This window comes from Ceratotherium simum, chromosome 16 (genome assembly GCF_057802395.1).
Source record: "Ceratotherium simum simum isolate JZ-2026a chromosome 16, ASM5780239v1, whole genome shotgun sequence".
Lineage (NCBI taxonomy): Eukaryota > Metazoa > Chordata > Mammalia > Perissodactyla > Rhinocerotidae > Ceratotherium > Ceratotherium simum.
This window is the reverse complement of record NC_141915.1, coordinates 18,960,468-18,980,763: the sequence shown is the minus strand read 5'-3', so window position 1 is coordinate 18,980,763 and position 20,296 is coordinate 18,960,468. Positions and strand designations below refer to the sequence as shown.

At 46.2% G+C, this 20,296-nt stretch overlaps 1 protein-coding gene across 7 annotated transcripts in view; it reads left to right on the top strand.

The window, feature by feature from the left end:
* SUPT6H (SPT6 homolog, histone chaperone and transcription elongation factor) overlaps nt 1–20,296 on the top strand; it is a 32,506-nt gene that overhangs the window by 4,892 nt on the left and 7,318 nt on the right. For 3 of the 7 annotated variants that reach the window (XM_004433373.3, XM_014789768.2, XM_087440734.1), the window contains 27 exons: nt 3,963–4,094; nt 4,872–5,030; nt 5,128–5,204; nt 5,563–5,755; nt 5,995–6,079; nt 6,716–6,989; nt 7,374–7,475; nt 7,724–7,840; nt 8,412–8,501; nt 8,707–8,849; nt 9,507–9,655; nt 9,805–9,903; nt 10,396–10,525; nt 10,611–10,761; nt 10,935–11,089; nt 11,287–11,482; nt 11,889–12,028; nt 12,151–12,268; nt 13,087–13,163; nt 13,432–13,567; nt 13,866–14,003; nt 14,082–14,249; nt 15,084–15,211; nt 16,331–16,538; nt 17,040–17,187; nt 18,137–18,279; nt 19,410–19,550. In XM_004433373.3, the coding sequence (XP_004433430.1) occupies nt 3,986–4,094; nt 4,872–5,030; nt 5,128–5,204; nt 5,563–5,755; nt 5,995–6,079; nt 6,716–6,989; nt 7,374–7,475; nt 7,724–7,840; nt 8,412–8,501; nt 8,707–8,849; nt 9,507–9,655; nt 9,805–9,903; nt 10,396–10,525; nt 10,611–10,761; nt 10,935–11,089; nt 11,287–11,482; nt 11,889–12,028; nt 12,151–12,268; nt 13,087–13,163; nt 13,432–13,567; nt 13,866–14,003; nt 14,082–14,249; nt 15,084–15,211; nt 16,331–16,538; nt 17,040–17,187; nt 18,137–18,279; nt 19,410–19,550 (3,774 nt within the window). In that variant the 5' untranslated portion in view covers nt 3,963–3,985. Of the gene's footprint in view, nt 1–297; nt 374–3,772; nt 3,830–3,962; nt 4,095–4,871; nt 5,031–5,127; nt 5,205–5,562; nt 5,756–5,994; nt 6,080–6,715; nt 6,990–7,373; nt 7,476–7,723; nt 7,841–8,411; nt 8,502–8,706; nt 8,850–9,506; nt 9,656–9,804; nt 9,904–10,395; nt 10,526–10,610; nt 10,762–10,934; nt 11,090–11,286; nt 11,483–11,888; nt 12,029–12,150; nt 12,269–13,086; nt 13,164–13,431; nt 13,568–13,865; nt 14,004–14,081; nt 14,250–15,083; nt 15,212–16,330; nt 16,539–17,039; nt 17,188–18,136; nt 18,280–19,409; nt 19,551–20,296 lie in introns of those variants that run through there. The other 4 variants (XM_014789769.2, XM_087440733.1, XM_087440735.1 and 1 more) reach the window with 3 other exon arrangements.

Genomic DNA, 20,296 nt, shown 5'->3' with positions numbered 1-20,296 from the left:
GAAAATTCAAGAGCATAAGTACTAAATACAAACTCCAAACTACATCAGGATCATCTCAGATATCATACATTAATAATATTCATATACTAATAAATAGTGTTTTTGTTCTGGAATAGTTGCTGCTTGCCAACCTCGGCCTGCAGTGCTGCTGCAGCACCCTCTGCACATCTAGCTCCGCAAGTTGCAGCAAGTCAGGATTGCTTCTCGCACACCTCTTTTAACTGGAAGTCTTGGCAGTGAGCTAGATTGGAGGCATTCCCCAGCTATAGCACAACATGTACTTTATTGCTAACCTAGGGAATGGGAGAAAAGCTGTATGCAGCACAGAACACCAGCTGCCCCCTGGATGGAAGAAAGCTGTTGTTTTCATCAGGTAGGCTGTCTGTTTCTCTCTGTTAAGTAGGCTGTAGACTCATCTGGTCTGCAGGAGCTGGCATTTAATGTGAAGATGTTGAGGCCTTACAAGGCTGAATTTGTGGGTCTGATAGCCTAATTAAAGCAAGCTATGTGTGGGGGCTGCCGTACCCAAATCTGTTTTTAATGGCTCAGTTCAGAGCTGGGGGGGTGGGTGTCAAAATTAGAGCACCAGATTTAATTGGCAGAAGTTTTAGCTACTCACTTTTGGCAGTACTCCAGCTAAATGACCTTAAGGATACTGATCTTGGGGAAAAAAGGGCATCGGTCTAACCCCAGGGCTTCCTATATCACCACCCGACGGGGCCTATACAATGGTATAGTGGCTCTCAAACTTTTTGATCTCAGGACCCCTTTATACTCTTAAAAATAATTTAAGGGGGCCGGCCTGGTGGCGTAAGCGGTTAAGTGCGCGCGCTCCTCTGCAGCGGCCCGGGGTTCGCCTGTTCGGATCCCGGGCATGCACCGATGCATTGCTTGGCAAGCCATGCTGTGGCGGCATCCCATATAAAGTGGAGGAAGATGGGCACGGATGTTAGCCCAGGGCCAGTCTTCCTCAGCAAAAAAAAAAGGAGGATTGGCAGATGTTAGCACAAGGCTGATCTTCCTCAAAAAAATTAAAAAATTAAAAAAAAATAATTTAAGATTCCAAAGACATTTTGTTTATGTGAGTTATATCTATTGATATTTATGAGATTTATATATATTTGATGTTTATCAGATTAGAGATTAAAACTGAGACATATTGTCATTTTAAAATAATAATAAGCCTACCACAAAAAAGTAATCATTTTGCAATACACCAGTATATCAAATCAGCACATTATACACCTTAAACTTACACAATGTCAGTTATTTCTCAATAAAACTGGGAAAAAATAATAAACCCACTACAGTTTAACATAAATACTACTTTTTATGAAAAACAACTATAATCTTCAAAACCCAGAAAATATAGTAAGAGTGGCATTGTTTTACTTTTTTTTTTTTTTTGGCAAATCTTTTTAATGTCTGCCTTAACAGAATACAGCTGGATTATCATATATGCTTCTGTATTCAATCTGTTGTGATACTATACATCATATAACCTTTGGAAAACTCCACTGTACCCTCACAAGAGAAAGGAGGAGATAGTCCCTGGACCACACTGAGAACTACTGATATAGTCACAGAACACTGTGACTTCTGAGTCAGACAGACCTTAACTCAAATCTCAGCTCTTGCGGTTGATGGTTGTGTCGCCTTGAACAAGTGACTTCATCTCTCTGAGTATTTCCTCCTTTGTTGAGAGAGAAGCCTGCTGTAATTCATAGGACAGTGTAGGGGTTAGTAGGATATTTGTTAAGTGTCTGGAACTTGGTAGGTGTGCAATAAATATTATACCTCAGCGCACTTTTTTTTTAATTGCTTAGAGTACCCAGGAAAGGCCTATTTTAGTTTTGGTTGGGTTTTGTGTGAGTGTTGTGGGTTGGTTTGTTTGTTTTCCGGTTCTCTTCCTGTGCCTGCTCTATACGTACGTGATAATACATAAAATTATTTTATGGCCCTTATTTGTTTTCATATCTCTCTCCCTCTATCAGAAGTCAACTCCTTGAGAACAATCCTGTTTCTCTTCAGATCTCCAGCTCCTAACAGAGCGTATGTACATGGTAGGCATTCAGTGGAGTTTGAAAAGAATAGTATCCTGAAACCTCAGCCTAAAATTGAACATAAGACGATATCATTACCCCTCCCTTTCCACCAGAACGCAGGATCTTTACTTCTGCTTCTTTGAGCTCAGTTAATCTTAAGTTAATTGGTTATGGTATCAGTTGATATCAGTAAGGGTAATTTTCAGAAGAATTAGAGCCACAGAACTTAAGGCTCCTTCTAGAGCTCAGACCATTTCAAGTAGCTGTTAATCCCCCTCCTCTTCTCTCCCATCCCACTGCCATCTTTCACTGGGAAGATGGCAACAACATGAAAAAGTAAGTAATTGATTTAACAGATACTTAGCAGTTGCTGTATTGTACAGAGCACCTAGAAGGATATAGCTTATCTGGTACAGAATCACAAAGTGCCTTGTAATGCCTCTCACATTGCCATTTATGTTTTCATGGTTTTTATTAGCTGTTCAATTGAATATGGTCTCTAACATCCAGAAGCTTATAGTCTAAGTGGGGAAAGTGGACATATACCCAGTGGACCATAATTCAGGACAGGTGAGGAGTGATGCTGAGTTTATCAGCTGCCAGCTTTGGGATTCCAGAATGGAATCTTGATGTTATGATTTGGGTGATGTGTGCTGTTTGTTAAAGTCCTGCTCGAGGCCCAGGAAACTCCATGTTATGGTTCTGAGGTTCTCCATTGCCATTTCCAGTCTTTGGATGAGTCTGAAAACAAGGAAGTAGAAGGCAAAGTTGGGTTTCTTTTTTTTTCATTTTTTTCCTGAGGAAGATTCGTCCTGAGCTGACATCTACTGCCAATCTTCCTCTTTTTGTAAGTGAGCTGCCGCCACAGCGTGGCCACTGACAGACAAGTGGTGTAGGTCCGCACCCGGGAACTGAACCTGGGCCACTGAAACAGAACATGCTGAACTTAACCACTAGACCACCAGGGTTGGCCCTGAAGTTGGGTTTCATTGGTACAAAATTACAAAATGCTAAGGAAAATTAGGCCTAGGATTCAAATCCAAACTCAGTTAACATTTAATGAAACAGTAAACTAGGTTCTTTTCCCATGTCACGTAATAGTCTCAACTACCCTCGAGGTACGTAGTGCTGTTGCCATTTTCCAGACAAAGAAATTAATATTCAGACACATTCAATAATTTGCTTAAGTTTATATACCTGGGACCAGGATTTGATCACTACTCTTAAGCCCAGCAATCTTTGCGTTTATGTTGGCCTTTATTTTGTAGGCCATGGAAATCTCTTTCAAAATGTTTTCTTTGCTGGGAAGGTAGATGATAAAAGTAGAGTTATGGTTCTAATATTTCGAAAGAGGCCCCTTCTCCATCCAAATACTCGCAACCACTACTCACAAAAGTGGGCTCAAGTTCATGAAATGTTGTTTAATTTATTGAAAAGGATTTTCCTTTTGATTCTGCCTATAGCTAGGTATAGTGTATATGAAAGTGCCTGTCATTAAGTTGGCACTTACTGTTTGCCAAACTTTGTATGAGTGAATCACATAATCTCACTACTACCATATCCCTACTTAAATAATTATTCCTACACTAATTTCTTTCCTCATCTGCCCATTCCTGCTTCCAAGTGGTAAGTGAGATAAAACTCTTTGGGAAGTGAGATGGTATATATAGAGAAGTCAAGTATATGTAATTGCCTTTTTAAAGGTACACATGAGAGGAGCAACCATGGGAGGAATGGAAAATGGAAGAGATGGAGCCATCTGATTCTTACTCTCTTCTCCCCAGGTGGAAATGATTGAGTGGGCAGAGCGGTGGCATGTGGCTAAAAGGTTGTTTGTGGAAAGGTTTAAGGGCCCTGTGTAAAGTCATGTGTCTTATTTTTTATCCCCATCTTCCTTATTTCCCTTGTCTTCTTCAGGCGGGCTCTGAGAAGCTGCAGCAATGTCTGATTTTGTGGAAAGTGAGGCCGAGGAGTCAGAGGAAGAATACAACGATGAAGGCGAGGTGGTGTCCCGGGTCACCAAGAAATTTGTGGAAGAGGAGGATGACGGTGAGGAGGCCCCAGCCTCAAGCTTCTCCCCACTATTGCTAAGCTTTGGATAGTTGGATTCTTGCTGATGACAGGCTCAGACTGAGCACAGAAGTTATCACACATGAGGTACCAGCTTGAGAATTTTCAGTCACTCATAGAAAATATTTACTGAACATCTGTCTGCTATAGGCCAGGCAGTGTGCCTGGAACTAGGAATATAAAATAAAGACCTACCTATTATGGAGTTTACATTAGTGGGAGGGGACAGCCAGTAAACCACTAAATACGTGTGTAATGTTTCCCACTTTTAGAGACCTAGCATTGTTGTTATTTATGCACCCAGTTTCCTAGTTCTCTGGCCAAACCCAACCATTAGGATCATCAGCAGAGTAGAACAATGAAATCGCTTTAAAGGTGGGAAGGGAAATGTAAGTTTTATCAAAAGAATTATGGATGAAAGAAGGAATATAGCTGCTGAGTTTATGAACTGAGAGGGAAAAAAAGGTTATTGGTGGCTGTAAACCCTGTATCAATGATTTTGAAAGAACCAAAGTAATTAGAAAGATCATCTTGCCTAAGGCAGATGGTGAATGTAGAAAAGAGATAGTGCTTTCCAGATGCTGCTGCTCTTAAGTCAGTGGTCATGTTTTTGCATTTTTAGATTAGGCAGAAGAGTAACATGGCACCCAGGTCATTAGGTTCAGAGCAGATGGAGAATCACGGTTAAGCAGGTAGCCCTGCCCCACCCCTAGCCTGTTTCCCCAACTCCATGCCTCAAACATGCATGTTTTCCAGATGAGGAGGAGGAGGAGGAGAACCTAGATGATCAGGATGAGCAAGGCAACCTGAAAGGCTTTATCAATGACGATGACGATGAAGATGAAGGGGAGGAGGATGAGGGTAGTGACTCTGGGGATTCAGAAGATGATGTTGGCCACAAGAAGAGAAAACGCAGTGAGTAGTCTCTCCTCAGGTCAAGTGAGGCTGGGGTGGAAGTTGCAGTGGAGATGGGTCCTCTCCATCGTCAGGAGTAACACTTTGTTTTCTCCAGCATCTTTTGACGACCGCCTGGAGGATGATGATTTTGACCTCATTGAGGAAAATTTGGGTGTCAAAGTCAAAAGAGGAGTAAGTGTCATTTCTTTTGTCTCTGTCCTTGGGAGTGAAAGAAAAAACCCTTGAAATTCAGTGAGTCCTGGGGGAGGAGGCACATCTGGAACAGTTTGGAGAACATCAGAGAAGAGAAAGTTGCTCAGTATTGTGCTGTGGAGCCTAGATTTCCATCCCAGATCTGGATGCCTCTCACATAAAGGCTTGTCAGAGTTTCAAGGGTGGCCCTCGGGGCTGAAAGAGCATCACTTAATGTGTTCTTTCCCGCTCCCTTGGTCAGCATGACTGTGGTGGGAAAATGGGAGTGAGACTGGTGAGCAGGCATCCTTATGCCAGTCCCCTCAGACCCTGATGAGGCAGGTTTTCCCACCCCTAGCAAAAATACCGACGCGTCAAAAAAATGTCAGATGACGAGGACGACGATGAGGAGGAATATGGCAAAGAGGAACATGAAAAAGAGGCTATTGCAGAGGAAATCTTCCAGGATGGGGAAGGGGAAGAAGGGCAGGAGGCTGTGGAGGCCCCCATGGCTCCTCCAGAGGAGGAGGAGGAAGATGATGAAGAGTCAGGTACGTGGCATCAGGCAGGGAGGCCAGTGTTTGAATGGGTGTTGGGATTTCCTAGCCCCTAGGAATAGGATGGGAAACCATTCTGCAGCTACAGGCTCCCAGCATTTGACACAAAGAAGTTCCTCTTTAGGAGCCTCCTTATCTTCTCCTCACTGGCCACTCACATGGTAGGAACTAAAACTATTCCGTCCTGGCTCATCCCCTGCCTCTGAGCACTAACCTCTCACTTCCCTACTCAGACATTGATGACTTCATCGTGGATGATGATGGACAGCCTCTGAAAAAACCTAAGTGGCGGAAAAAGCTTCCCGGATACACAGATGCGTGAGTGGGGTCTGATATGAGGTGATGATCAAGGCATCTGAGTGGACCCAGTCAGGAAGGAGGAGATCAGAGGCCTCTGCCAAAAATGGAACATGCCCAGCTCTCAGCCATTTTTCTTCCCTGGCTTAAATAGCCTTTACTAGGCAGTGATTTCAGACTGCTCTTAGAATCCCTGAGACCTCTCTTTGCATTCTAGGGCCACTGTGGGATTAGGGTGGAGTCACACTTGGGCAAGGCTCCAGCCTCCCTCTTCCACCTGCAGCTCCATCGTTATTTGTTTATATATTGGCCTTCTAAATATATTTTTGTTGGAAGAAAGCTTTTGTTCTAAGGGAATACTGTAATGCTTTAGCAGAAGATGGATTCACTGAGCAAGATATGAACCCATCCTCCCTGTTGCTGTTTGATCCCTGTCACTGGACTGTGCCAAAGATGGGCTTTTTATCCCCCATAAATAATAGTTTCCCCAGAAATATCCCCCAGATAAGCCTTTATTCCATAGTGAGTATGCTTTTTTTTTTATTTACCTCTCTCTTAACCTTAGTTCCTTTGGGGCAATTAATGGATCTGTGCAGGGGCTGCATTTCTCTGCTCTCACCAAAACCTGGGCCAACTACCTCTTGCTCTCACCCACAGGGCCCTGCAAGAAGCTCAGGAGATTTTTGGTGTGGACTTTGACTATGACGAATTTGAGAAATACAATGAGTATGATGAAGAACTGGAGGAAGAGTATGAGTATGAGGACGATGAGGCCGAGGGTGAGATCCGAGTGCGCCCCAAGAAGACCACCAAGAAACGTGTGAGCCGCAGGAGCATCTTTGAGATGTATGAACCCAGCGAGCTGGAAAGCAGCCACCTCACAGATCAGGACAATGAAATCCGAGCCACTGACCTGCCTGAGAGGTTTCAGGTAAGAAACCGCCTGCCTCTCTCTGTCCTTCTGCCAATCTGTCATCACCTGCCCTGAGCCTCCTTGCTACAAGGGTTGTAGCAGAGAAAGTTTGATATCGAATGGTATCAAGGAAGTTGGCTTTGAACCCCATCTGACCACAGGGTACAAGGAGTCCAGCTCTTAGAGGAGGGAAGATAAACTCTCACGCTGCTTACGGTTTTTGAAATGGCACTCTTTCTTTAGCAAATATATGAAGTGCCTACTTCTTACCAGGACGACACTTTTCCAGAAGGTACTGGAAATGTGTGCCTGTGGAGCACATGTTTTTGTCCGAAGCGGCGTTATGTTTTATGTGGGATGCAAGATAAAGGCAGTCTCACGCTGTTGTCTCATCCTGTGCAGCTTCGCTCCATCCCAGTCAAGGGGGCTGAAGATGATGAGCTAGAAGAAGAAGCTGACTGGATCTACAGGAACGCCTTTGCCACACCAACCATTTCTCTGCAGGTACCCAACAAAATATCCTTATGTTTTGAATGAACGAGAAGCCGCTTCATCAAGATGAGGAGCCGCTCCTCCCTGGTCCCAAACATCTGTGTGCCTTGTACAGAACATTATGTGTATGTGAAGGTGTATGAGAGATTTTTCTAGATTTCATCTGATAAGATCATCCTGTTAACTTGAAGCAGTTTCATATGTGGTAAGATAAGGCAAGTAACAGTGTTGTTGCTGTTCATTTTTTCTTCCAACTGTAGGAAAGCTGTGATTACCTAGACCGAGGGCAGCCAACCAGCAGCTTCAGTCGAAAAGGGCCCAGCACAATTCAGAAGATTAAAGAGGCGTTGGGCTTCATGCGAAATCAGCATTTTGAGGTAGCACCTCAAGCTCTAGTGGCCTGTTGGTTAGAAATTCAGCTCGGGGATGAGGGAAAAGGTAGCTTCCTAAGTCAGGTGAGGAGCCCCCTTCTCCTATCCTCCGCGGTGGTCCCTTGACTCGAGAAGTGTGAAGACCAAAGGAGATGCTAACGATGAAGAGAATGATGCTACCCTGTCTGTAGCATTATCCTCCCCTATGGGGGAGAGCATATGCCCTGGATGGGTTTGTGAGGGAGGCCAAGCCTCCAACTGTGGAATTTCCTGGAGGTATTTATCCCTCTGGCAAAGGGGATCCTTTTTTTCTTTTTTAAAGATTTTATTTATTTTTCCCCCCAAAGCCCCAGTAGATAGTTGTATGTCATAGCTGCACATCCTTCTAGTTGCTGTATGTGGGACGCGCCCTCAGCATGGCCGGAGAAGCGGTGCGTCAGTGTGCGCCCGGGATCCGAACCCAGGCCGCCAACAGCGGAGCACGCGCACTCAACCGCTAAGCCATGGGGCCGGCCCGCAAAGGGGATCCTTGGAGACGTTTTCTCTTTGGTTGACTGCAGTTTCTTTGCCACCCTAGGTGCCTTTTATTGCCTTCTACCGAAAGGAGTATGTGGAGCCTGAGTTGCACATCAATGACCTGTGGAGGGTGTGGCAATGGGATGAAAAGGTAATGGATCCACACCCCCCAAGGGGTTGAGGGCTGGATTGGGCACCCGTACTACCAGGGCCCAAGCTCTCCTCTAAGTATCAGGTGGCAGCCCAAACCCCCCAGGCCTGTCAAGCTTCCCCCAGGGTCTCCTGGTAAGGAACAGAGCAGCCTTGGGTCTCCAAGGCTGAACACCAGCCCTTACTCCTGCCCTGTACTGTCCTAGTGGACCCAGCTGAGGATCCGCAAAGAGAACCTAACACGGCTATTTGAGAAGATGCAGGCTTATCAGTACGAGCAAATCTCTGCTGACCCTGACAAACCCCTTGCTGATGGCATCCGGGCTCTGGACACCACCGACATGGAGAGGTAGCATATGCAGGGTTTATTCCATTTATGGGAAGCCCTCAGACCAAGGCAGGCCCTCCAGGAGCAGCATAACCTTGCAAAATTCTCAGCACAAGACCCATCTCTTAGAAACTCAATTTGTGAACACATCAAAAGTGATCTTTCTGACAGGCAAATTCATGGTAGTTATCCATATTGGTATAAAAGGTTAAAAGGATCAGATAGTCATGTTTGCTGATCTGTATATTTCCTGTATATAAAGCTACATGGGAAAGCAAATTATAACCAGAAAGTAGCTTGGTGAGCCTGGAATCAGACTGGGGTGTGGGAGGGGAGCAGATCATTTTAGCGGCCAGTGTCCTGAAGCTGGGGAGGAGGGACAAGGACTACCTCAGTGACTCTAAACTTTGCTAGAGACACGCTGCCTTGTCTGCCTCTCCCCTTTTGTTTCTGTTTCTAACAACCACCAACCACCATTTGTTTGACCTGTTCTTTGTTTAAGACATCTTGGTTGCAATGAAGTCAATGGTCTGGGGCCATTATGTATCTCTAATAATTGGAGAATACAGGCACCCATCCGAGTTGGGATCTTGCCTCATGGAAATTGGACCTCTTGTAGCAGAACTGGGACACACCCTTTCTCGGTGACAATTGAGGTCTTGTGTCCCTTCCCTCCAGACTCAAGGATGTACAGTCAATGGATGAGCTGAAAGATGTCTACAACCATTTTTTGCTTTATTATGGTCGTGACATCCCCAAGATGCAGAATGCCGCCAAGGCCAGCCGCAAGAAGCTGAAGCGTATAAGAGAAGAGGGAGATGAAGAAGGTGAGTGCTCGAAAAGAAAACTCAGGAGGCTTGATGGCCATGACATTTCCAAGTATGCCCTTGGCTGAGTGCCCTTTGGGCTTCTCTACATGTGTCAGATCCTTGGGAGTGGTAGGATACTAAAGCACTAATTCATGTTTTCTTCCCAGGTGAAGGTGAGGAGGCAGAAGATGAGGAGCAGAGGGGGCCAGAGCTCAAGCAGGCTTCCCGCAGGGACATGTACACCATCTGCCAGAGCGCTGGGCTAGGTAAAAGCTAGTTGCTTTAGGACCTGGGCATTCCAGCCTTGAACAAGGGGAGTTCCCTGATAGTCACTAGTGGGTAGGAAGAGGACTTAAAGGATAGCTGAGTGAATCATCAATCCGATTCTGAACACTTGCTCCCATAACCCACACACAGCCCACAATAATGGTCCAGTCTCTCCCTAAATTCCTGAAGGAATGGGGAACTCACATGTCAGGGGGAGGGAGTCTGTCCTACCTTTAGGAAGTTCTTTTATTAAACTGTGGCTTCCTCATTAGTTCTGAGCCCAGGAGTCATGTAGAAAATTTCTGTTTCTTCTGCCTCGTAACAACCCATCAGGTGTTTAAAGTCAGTTTTTTCACTGTTCTTTGTAAGACCTGGTCCTGCTCCTTCGTGACCCCTTTAAAGCCTGGTGCCCAGAAGTGCTGCTCTAGACTCTGAGAGCCAAGAGATTTGTTAGCCCAGCTGTTGGCTTACCTTTCACTTTCCTGCTTTAGATGGCCTTGCCAAAAAGTTTGGGCTTACTCCTGAGCAATTTGGGGAGAACCTCCGGGACAGCTACCAGCGGCACGAGACAGAGCAGTTTCCTGCAGAGCCCTTGGAGCTGGCCAAAGATTATGTTTGCAGGTAGGCATGCAGCAGGTAGCTGGCAGGAGGAGGGGCCTGACGGCAAAGATGCCGTCATCTTGCAGCTCCCTCGTTTTCCCCACAGCCAGTTCCCTACACCAGAAGCTGTGCTGGAAGGTGCCCGCTACATGGTAGCCCTGCAAATTGCCCGAGAGCCCCTTGTCCGACAGGTGCTGAGGCAAACTTTCCAGGAGAGAGCCAAGCTAAATATAACCCCCACCAAGAAAGGTAGAAAGGTGAGCTGGGTGAAGGGCTTTGATCCAACATGTGGCCCAGCTCTCTGATTGAACTGAGTTTCTTGCCTTCACATTTAACTGAGCTATCTGCCTGAGAGCAGAGAGGCTGTCTTTTCTCCCAGGGTCAAGCCCAGCCTGTGCATAGGTTGATGATTCCCTCTTGATGTGTACAGGATGTGGATGAGGCCCACTATGCTTACTCCTTCAAGTACTTAAAGAACAAGCCTGTTAAGGAACTGAGAGATGACCAGTTCCTCAGGATATGCCTGGCTGAAGATGAAGGGCTGCTCACCATTGACATCAGCATAGATATGAAGGGAGTAGAAGGGTAAGCAAAGCTCTTGGGGGGAGGGCTCTTTGGGGAGGGCTTGATGAGGCATCTGTGGGAGGGAGGGGTCGCTGAGAACTGTGAACCACAATTTCAGAATTGAGCAAGCCATTGTCCCTGGCTCACTCACAGTGTTCATGGACCTTTGGGCATCACCTTTTCTCCATCCCTGACGCCACAGCGTTGTCTCTCCTCAGCTATGGCAATGACCAGACATATTTCGAAGAGATCAAGCAGTTTTACTACCGAGATGAGTTCAGCCACCAGGTGCAGGAGTGGAACCGGCAGCGCACCATGGCTATCGAGCGAGCTTTGCAGCAGTTCCTCTACGTGCAGATGGCCAAAGAGCTCAAGAACAAGCTGCTGGCTGAAGCCAAAGAATATGTCATAAAGGTGAAGTTGGAAACTCATGGTCTTTAGTCGTACAGTTTCCCCAAACTAGAGCTGAGAGTGATGAAACTGCTTAATAGTAGTCCCATAGCTAATGGTGAAACACTGGGGGCAGGCAGAGTGTAATCTGAGAGGGAGTACAAACAAGGCCACTGGTCACTCCAAGACCTCCCCATTTGAGGAGGCTCTTTCCTCCCACCCTCTTCTCCCATCCAAACATTCTTTGTTTATATTGCTGTCCACTGTGTACACTCCTGTAATGCAAGGTATGCCTTCAGGTTGTAAGCCTGCCAAGGGCTAGGAACATGTGCGTATATGAATACAACATTTGCACATGTGTGCTGCATCTGTTTCTTTAGCACACTTGGCGAGCCTGATGGCCATAGTGTCTGGTGTATCTCCTCCCCAGGCCTGTAGTCGAAAGCTCTACAACTGGTTGAGGGTGGCACCCTACCGGCCAGATCAGCAGGTGGAGGAAGACGATGACTTTATGGATGAGAACCAAGGGAAGGGCATCCGAGTCCTAGGCATTGCTTTCTCCTCTGCCAGGTAACTGCTTATTCCTGCCTGCCCAACATCACCCCTTACTTGACCTCCTAATCTCGTTTGTCTCTTACTCATATCCTCATATTGTTGATTATCACACTGTCCTTTTCCTGTCTGGCTGGCAGAGATCACCCTGTGTTCTGTGCCTTGGTGAACGGTGAGGGAGAAGTGACAGACTTCCTCCGGCTGCCGCATTTTACCAAACGGCGAACTGCATGGAGAGAGGAAGAACGAGAAAAGAAGGCAAGTGGCTGGGACAGGTTACCAAGTGTACATCTTGAGTACATCTTATAATTCAGTGGGGATAAATGTTTATGGTCTAAGCAACGACCCATGCAAGACCCTGGTTATCTCTGACTTGGTCACTGACCCCTTGTGCCCTGGGATAAGTCTCACTTACATAGGCAATAGATGGCACTCAAGTTCTGGTGCAGAATTTATTTCTGGCTGAAGGCCAGTTTCTAGGCCTTGTGTGCTTCTGGGAGTTGCCATCACTGCCTCTGTTCTTACCAGCATCTGGGTCAGCCTGTTCCAGGAGCTGAAAGTCACTGAGGCTTTAAGCCAACCTTTTCCCTGCTGTAGCCTTTCAGCGTCTCTTTTTCCAAGGAAAGAGGAATTTAAATTCATCTCCTGTATATGCTTCTGGGTTTTTTTAACCTAATGGTATCTTTCTATTTTGTTGAGAGAGTCCTGTTCTAAAAAGTAATTTTTAACAAACAACTCTTGAAAAAAAGAAAGAAAAATGTCGAAGTGGAGATCAGAATAGATCAGACTGCCAGGCAATGGTTTATGTTAAAAACACCCAAGTAAGTTTAGTTAACCACAACCCGTGTATAAGCCAGAAGAAAAATAATCTTAGAAAATATTAACAGATGTATGATAGTCAACCCAGAGGTCCTAGTCCCCTTGTTTTGTGTTTCAGTTAGACAACATGTGATGTATGGTGTCTTACTTAGAGCTTACTGTTCTCTGGTCTTGTAAAGTCTCAAGCTACTCAGAGAAAACTGCTTGAAATCTCACTCTTCTCAGAGCCACTCAACTCCAATTTTCTTTTCATCCAGGCTCAAGACATTGAAACCCTAAAGAAATTTCTTCTGAACAAAAAGCCTCATGTGGTGACAGTTGCAGGAGAGAACAGGTAGGGGCACCAGGGATTGGGCCAGGCCTGGTTTAAAGTCACTCATCCCTTATTGTTGAAGCTGCACATGCCTGTAACAGAGCGAGTATGTGCCTCTGTAGAGCTTTGATAATATCCCCATCTCCAGGAGGTATCCCTGGGGATGTTGTACCTCTTTGTGTTCACAGCTTTCTCCTCCCCTATTCCCACCACCCCCCCAGCCATGAGACTGTCCATCTCTGAGAAACTATCCAGAAATAGCCCTGACCAAAACCCCTCATCCCTCCAGGGACGCGCAGATGTTGATTGAAGATGTGAAGCGCATTGTGCATGAGCTGGACCAGGGCCAACAGCTGTCCTCTATTGGGGTGGAGCTAGTTGACAACGAGTTGGCCATTCTCTATATGAACAGCAAGAAATCAGAGGTAATGCTGGAGCCCCACCCTTTGGACCTGCACAGGCAAGAGCTGTCAATCCCAGGGAGATTTAATAGGGGACAGAGGTTATCGGGCACAGGACTGCATTTGTTCACTGTACGCATGCAGAGGTTTTCCATTTTGCCAGTCATGGTTCAGATTGGGAGCCCCAGAGATTAAATTGGTCCCTGGAAAAATGGTCCCAGAAGAGAAGAGAAAATGGCTTAAAATCAGAATGGATTGGATTTCCTCTTGCTGTTGGAGGTGAGGGGACTTTATCGCCTTGCTGACCCTTGTTTGACTCCAGGCAGAGTTCCGGGATTATCCTCCAGTGCTGAGACAGGCCGTCTCCCTGGCCCGGCGCATCCAAGACCCTCTGATTGAATTTGCTCAGGTGTGCAGCTCTGATGAAGACATCCTGTGTCTCAAGTTTCACCCCTTGCAGGTGAGTAGGATTTGACAGGCAGGCCTAGGTGGGCAGAATGGCACAGTAACCTTATCCCTGCCTGCTGTATGTTGACAGGAGCATGTGGTGAAAGAGGAGCTGCTCAATGCCTTGTACTGTGAATTTATCAACCGAGTCAATGAGGTTGGGGTCGATGTCAATCGAGCCATTGCCCACCCTTACAGCCAGGCCTTAATCCAGTATGTCTGTGGCCTGGGACCTCGGAAAGGGACCCATCTCCTGAAGGTAGGGTTGGATTGAATCAGAAGATAAGAAAAGTTCCCATTTCATTAAGTCTTTACACTATGCCAGTATGATTTGACAGGAAGACCAAGGTTAAAGACATGAAGGGACTTGTCCAGAGTCACGCAGCTAGTGAAAGTCAGACTTCAGACCAAGGTGGCCACAGCTATGCTCTTCACTACTGTACTATAGTGGCTCATGGAAGAGAGAGCCATAAGCCATGATTTAAAACAGATGGAGAGGGCCGGCTCCGTGGCTTAGCGGTTAAGTGCGCGCGCTCTGATGCTGGCGGCCGGGGTTCGGATCCCGGGAGCGCCCCGAGGCACCACTTCTCCGTCCAACGCGAGGCCGAGTCCCACGTACAGCAACTGGAAGGATGTGAACCTATGACATACAACTATCTACTGGGGCTTTGGGGGGAAAAAACTGAATAAATAAAATCTTTAAAACAGATGGAGGAAAGCGAGAGAGTACTAGACACAAACCTCAGGATAGTGGTTTTTTCCCAGTGAAAAGAAAAAGGATTTCAATCAGAATGGGGGGCATACAGGGAATTTCAAAAGTATTGGTAATATTCTTTTTCTTAAGATGAGTGATGGGTACTTGGGTGTATATTTTATCATTAACTTTTAAGCATTGTTAGTTGTATATTGTCTTTGGTAGGTATAACATAGTTCATTAAAATAATCTTTTAGTAGCGACACTATGGTATAGTGCTCAGTTAGGTACAGTCGCATGGGAACAGTTCCCATCATGGAGAGTTTCCCAGAAACCTGAAAGCAGGCTGAGAGGTGGGGCCTGCCTACTACTCTGGCTCACTCCAGGCCTCTCCCCTAGATCCTGAAGCAGAACAACACCAGGCTTGAGAGCCGGACCCAGCTGGTTACCATGTGCCACATGGGTCCCAAAGTCTTCATGAATTGCGCTGGCTTCCTCAAGATCGACACGGCCTCCCTGGGGGACAGGTGATGCCCTCTGCTTGGGTGGGCCAGGGAGAATTCCCTTGGGCTTTGCTTTGGGGATTCAGGGGATTAGGGCTATCAAAGGGCCACAAGCTCTTTAACTTAGGAAATACTTGAAAGCAAAAGTGAGGAATCTTTATTCAGTCAAGAGCCTCTGACCTATGGAAAAGATCGGTTCAATTATGCGAAGCTTTTTTGTGAGGGAAACATAAAAAGAACCAACTTAGTTTATAAATTAAGGATGGAAAACATAAGACTTTGTTCAGTAAACAAACTTGTTCTGTTTTTATGATTTGTCGTGGCTAGATAAGGGTGGGGATAGCAGGGGCAATGGAGAAGGAGTGGGGTCTGAGGAGATAAGGAAGGGGGAGAGAGATTCGGTGTGTTTTGAGATGTTATTGAGAGAAACTTCTATTCACTTGGACTTTGGACTTCACTATTGACCTCTTCCTCTCCAGAAGTTATCAACTCAGTCTTTGGAGGATCTTTTCCACGGGCACATAGCTCCTCATTCAGTAATGGAAATCAGTGGGGAAATAGGCTTCAAGTTCTAAAACTTCATTTTCCACCCAGCTTTGCTGTAACACTCCACGAATAACATAGGTCCATGTGAGTGCACGGGCAAGACCAGCCTGGGAAGGCTTTATGGGGGAAAATAGCTGTCAGCAAATTCTCAAAGGTCTTTTTCCCCCTTCTTGTTTATTTTATTATAAGACTGGTATAAGTTCATTATATAAAATTCAACATATAGGAATATTATGCAGAAAGTGGAAGTCCCCCATAATCCCACCCCCCAGAGATGACTACCATAACAATTTGATGTATTCTACAACTTTTCTAAATTTTATTTTTGCTATGCATTTACTAACTACCCATTTACTACAAAAATGGGATCATACGGTTCATAGTGTTTTGCAGTGCATTTTTCACGTATCAATATATCGTGGCCATCTTTCCATGTCAGCACACATAGATATACCTCATTCTTTTTAATGGCTGTATAGTATTCCATTGTATGGAGGTACCCTAATTTATTTAACCAGTTCCCCATTGGTGGACATTTGGGTTGTTACCAGAAGCTTCTCGTTCTATATCCTTGCCCCTTTTCTACCTTTCCTTCAGCACTGACTCATATATAGAAGTCCTTGATGGTTCCCGAGTCCACCCTGAGACCTATGAGTGGGCCAGGAAAATGGCAGTGGATGCTCTGGAATATGATGAATCAGCCGAGGACGCCAACCCTGCAGGAGCCCTCGAAGAAATCTTGGAAAATCCAGAGCGACTCAAGGACCTGGACCTTGATGCCTTTGCAGAAGAACTGGAGAGGCAGGTGGGCAGCAGTGTAGAAGGCCTGGCACAAACGCCGTACCAAGTTGAGAGGAGACTCAGGCAGCAAGTCTCCAGAGAAAGGAGACTTGTGGGAGACTTGAACTTTGCTTCTCATTACCTGTGCTATACTGAGTTTCTCCAGGAAGTTTTCAGTCTGCTTATGAAAGAGCCAAGGAAGCCTCAGAAACTGCTTCAGTCATTGTGGGGAGTGGGAGGGAGCTGGGAGGATATGAGAAGTAGTTTCCTTCTAGGCCCTCTTTCCTCCTTTCCAACAGCACATCTTTGCGTTTGTCTATTTTACACATTGGGGTTCCACGAAGCATTTTTATTATAGATCAATGTTCCATGGCTAAAAAAAAGTTTGAAAATCTCCTTTAGTAAATGTTGACGGGAAAGGAGAAGTCCTCACAGGAGCCAACTGGCCTACTCTTTACATTGAAACCCCTCGTGGCTTGGGTTGGGGAGCAGTTGCAAGGCTCTTCCTAATGGGCTTCTTCCCCAGGGCTATGGTGACAAACACATCACCCTGTACGACATCCGGGCGGAGCTGAGCTGTCGGTATAAGGACCTGCGGACAGCCTACCGCTCTCCCAACACAGAGGAAATTTTCAATATGTTAACCAAAGAAACACCAGAGACCTTCTACATTGGTAAATTCTGGGTCTGTTTTTCAGTCAGAAGAGGATATGTAGGGATGGGGGAGTGCATTTACTGTATACGTTCAAACCAAGCAACGATTCCAAGAGAATATGGCAGGTTTGTACTGTAGGTAGGAAGGACCAGGGGAGTTTAAAAGATTGTAGTGGACTGGCCCGGTGGCGTAGCGGTTAAGTTTGCACGCTCCGCTTCAACAGCCCAGGGTTTGCAGGTTCGGATCTTGGGCGTGGACCAATGTACTGCTTGTCAAGCTATGCTGTGGCAGCGTCCCATATAAAGTAGAGGAAGATCGGCACGGATGTTAGCCCACGGCCAATCTTCCTCACAAAAGAAAAGAAGAAGATTATAGAGCCCTGGACTGGAAGTCAAAGCTGACCTTTCAAGGGCCGGCCCCGTGGCTTAGCGGTTAAGTGCGCGCGATCCGCTACTGGCGACCCAGGTTTGGATCCCGGGTGCACACCGACGCACCGCTTCTCTGGCCATGCTGAGGCTGCGTCCCACATACAGCAACTAGAAGGCTGTGCAACTATGACATACAACTATCTGCTGGGGCTTTGAGGGGGAGAAAAAGGAGGAGGATTGGCAATAGATGTTAGCTCAGAGCCGGTCTTCCTCAGCAAAAAACAAAAAAAGTGGATTAGCATGGATGTTAGCTCAGGGCTGATCTTCCTCACAAAAAAAAAATGAGTTCAAGGCCAAATTATGCTTTTAACCTGCTGCTGCAGGATCTTCGTGGAGTCACTCTTACAGGCCTTATTTTCCTCTGTTGTCAAATCAGGGAAAGATCTCCCTTCTCAAGGATGTGAGGAAAATCAGTGGAGATGTTATAAGGCAGATGTTGTGTCACTAAAAGGTTGGTGGGAAGGAGTCGTGTCTCCAGATCTCTTAACCTGCTCCTCGTTCTCTTTTTCCCTTCCCTGTCCTCCTCTCCCCTTTCTCCAGGAAAGCTCATCATCTGCAACGTCACTGGCATCGCCCACAGGCGTCCACAGGGTGAGAGCTATGACCAGGCAATCCGCAACGATGAGACAGGGCTATGGCAGTGCCCCTTCTGTCAGCAGGACAATTTCCCTGAATTAAGCGAGGTACGTGCTGCAGTACTATCATGGTCGCTAAATTTCCTAGATTGAATGGTCTCAGTGCCCTAGAAAGGAGTCAGGAATGGGGATATTTTAGGTCATGCTCTTACCATATGAATACACAAGGAAGAAGGCTGGAACACACACAGGTCTGACATGAAGTCCCTCCATATGCTGGTCAGAAATGATCTGTGTGCTCTCTTCTATTCTGGCTCAGTCTTAACACATTGTTTCCCATTCTCAGGGGATCTAGCTTAACCAGATTAGAGACATGAGGACATACTTTCTTACTTACAAGGTAGGCACAGTGTCCCTATGCTAGTTAAAAGGTGTATCTATAGGCTCCCTTCAAGTTTTTCATTTTCCACACACACTTTAATTTTTCCCACATTGTTGAAGACATTTTCTGCCTTTCTGATGGTCAGAAGTCATTAAAGCCTTCCAGAAAGCTTTTTCTGGGTCTTCAAATGGTATCAGGCAGAATGTAAAAGAGAGAATTTCTCAACTTTACCCAACAAAAGAAAGTTGGTGGGATTTGTCTAAGATATAAGAAAGCCCGGGGGGTGCCTAGTTCACTGAATTGAGTTGTTCTGAGGAGGCTGGCATAGATATTTCTTATGCCCACAAGGTCAGAACAAAATGGGAGGGAGGGGCCTCAGTTGCAGCTAGAGGGACATGTAGATTAGATTAACATAAAAGGGCTGGACCCGTGGCTTAGCGGTTAAGTGCACACGCTCCGCTACTGGCGGCCCGGGTTCGGATCCCGGGCGCACACCGACGCACCGCTTCTCCGGCCATTCTGGGGACGCGTCCCACATACAGCAACTAGAAGGATGTGCAGCTATGACATACAACTATCCACTGGGGCTTTGGGGGAAAAATAAACAAATAAATAAAATTATAGATTAACATAAAAGATTGATGTGATGGCCAGTGGTGCCAAGCATCATTTATGAGTCAGAGAATATTAGGGATGTTCAAATTCTGTGTTGGTGGGTGACTAAGTCATTGTATTTTCAGACCATGATGTCAGGTGTCAGTGGTAAAATAAATTACAACACCCCCGGCAGCTCTTTCCTGAACGTGTGATCTCTGGAATCTTAATCATCAAGCTTCTCCCTTGATGCCCTCTTTAGGTCTGGAACCATTTTGACAGCGGTTCATGCCCAGGCCAGGCCATCGGTGTCAAAACTCGGCTAGACAATGGTGTCACTGGCTTCATCCCTACCAAATTCCTCAGTGATAAAGTGGTAAAGCGGCCGGAGGAACGAGTGAAGGTAGATGAATGACTGAACTAAGGCATCTAGTGCAGTTTTCAGCTGCCCAGATTGGGCTGTCTTTAACTTTGGGCTGTCCCTGCCAGAAATTAGGCTGTATTCCCAACATGGTCGAGAGAGAGTTTCAGGAGGATGTATAACTAGTTGAAAGAAGCCAAGGCGAGAAGCCTCTGAATGAGTGGCAGCTTTTATTAACTGCCTTTGTGAAATTTCATCAAGTTGCCAGCCCTTTGGGAGAGGGCTCTCTCTTCCTGTTTGGGAAGCTGTGGTTTAGTCCACAGGAAGCAGGGTCCAGTACATGCTGCAAAACAGAAAGGCTCTGCCTGTTCTACTAACGTCAGGCAGTACTGCTCTAGGAGATGGAAAAGAATGTGTGGCACAGCCTCTGTGCTACAGGCAAAACTAGATGACATAGGAGGAACATTCAAATAGTGCGTAAGAGGGTTTGCAGTGGGGTCGGCCTGGTGGTGCAAGCGGTTAAGTGCGCGCGCTTCACTTTGGTGGCCCGGGGTTCGCCAGTTCGGATCTTGGGCGTGCACCAACACATTGCTTGGCAAGCCATGCTGTGGTGGCGTCCCATATAAAGTAGAGGAAGATGGGCACGGATGTTAGCCCGGGGCTGGTCTTCCTCAGCAAAAAAAGAGGAGGATTGGCAGATGTTAGCACGGGGCTGATCTCCTCGCAAAAAAAAAAGAGGGTTTGCAGTAAATCTCTAAGCTCCCTTTTGGTTCTAGTATTCTCCTGCC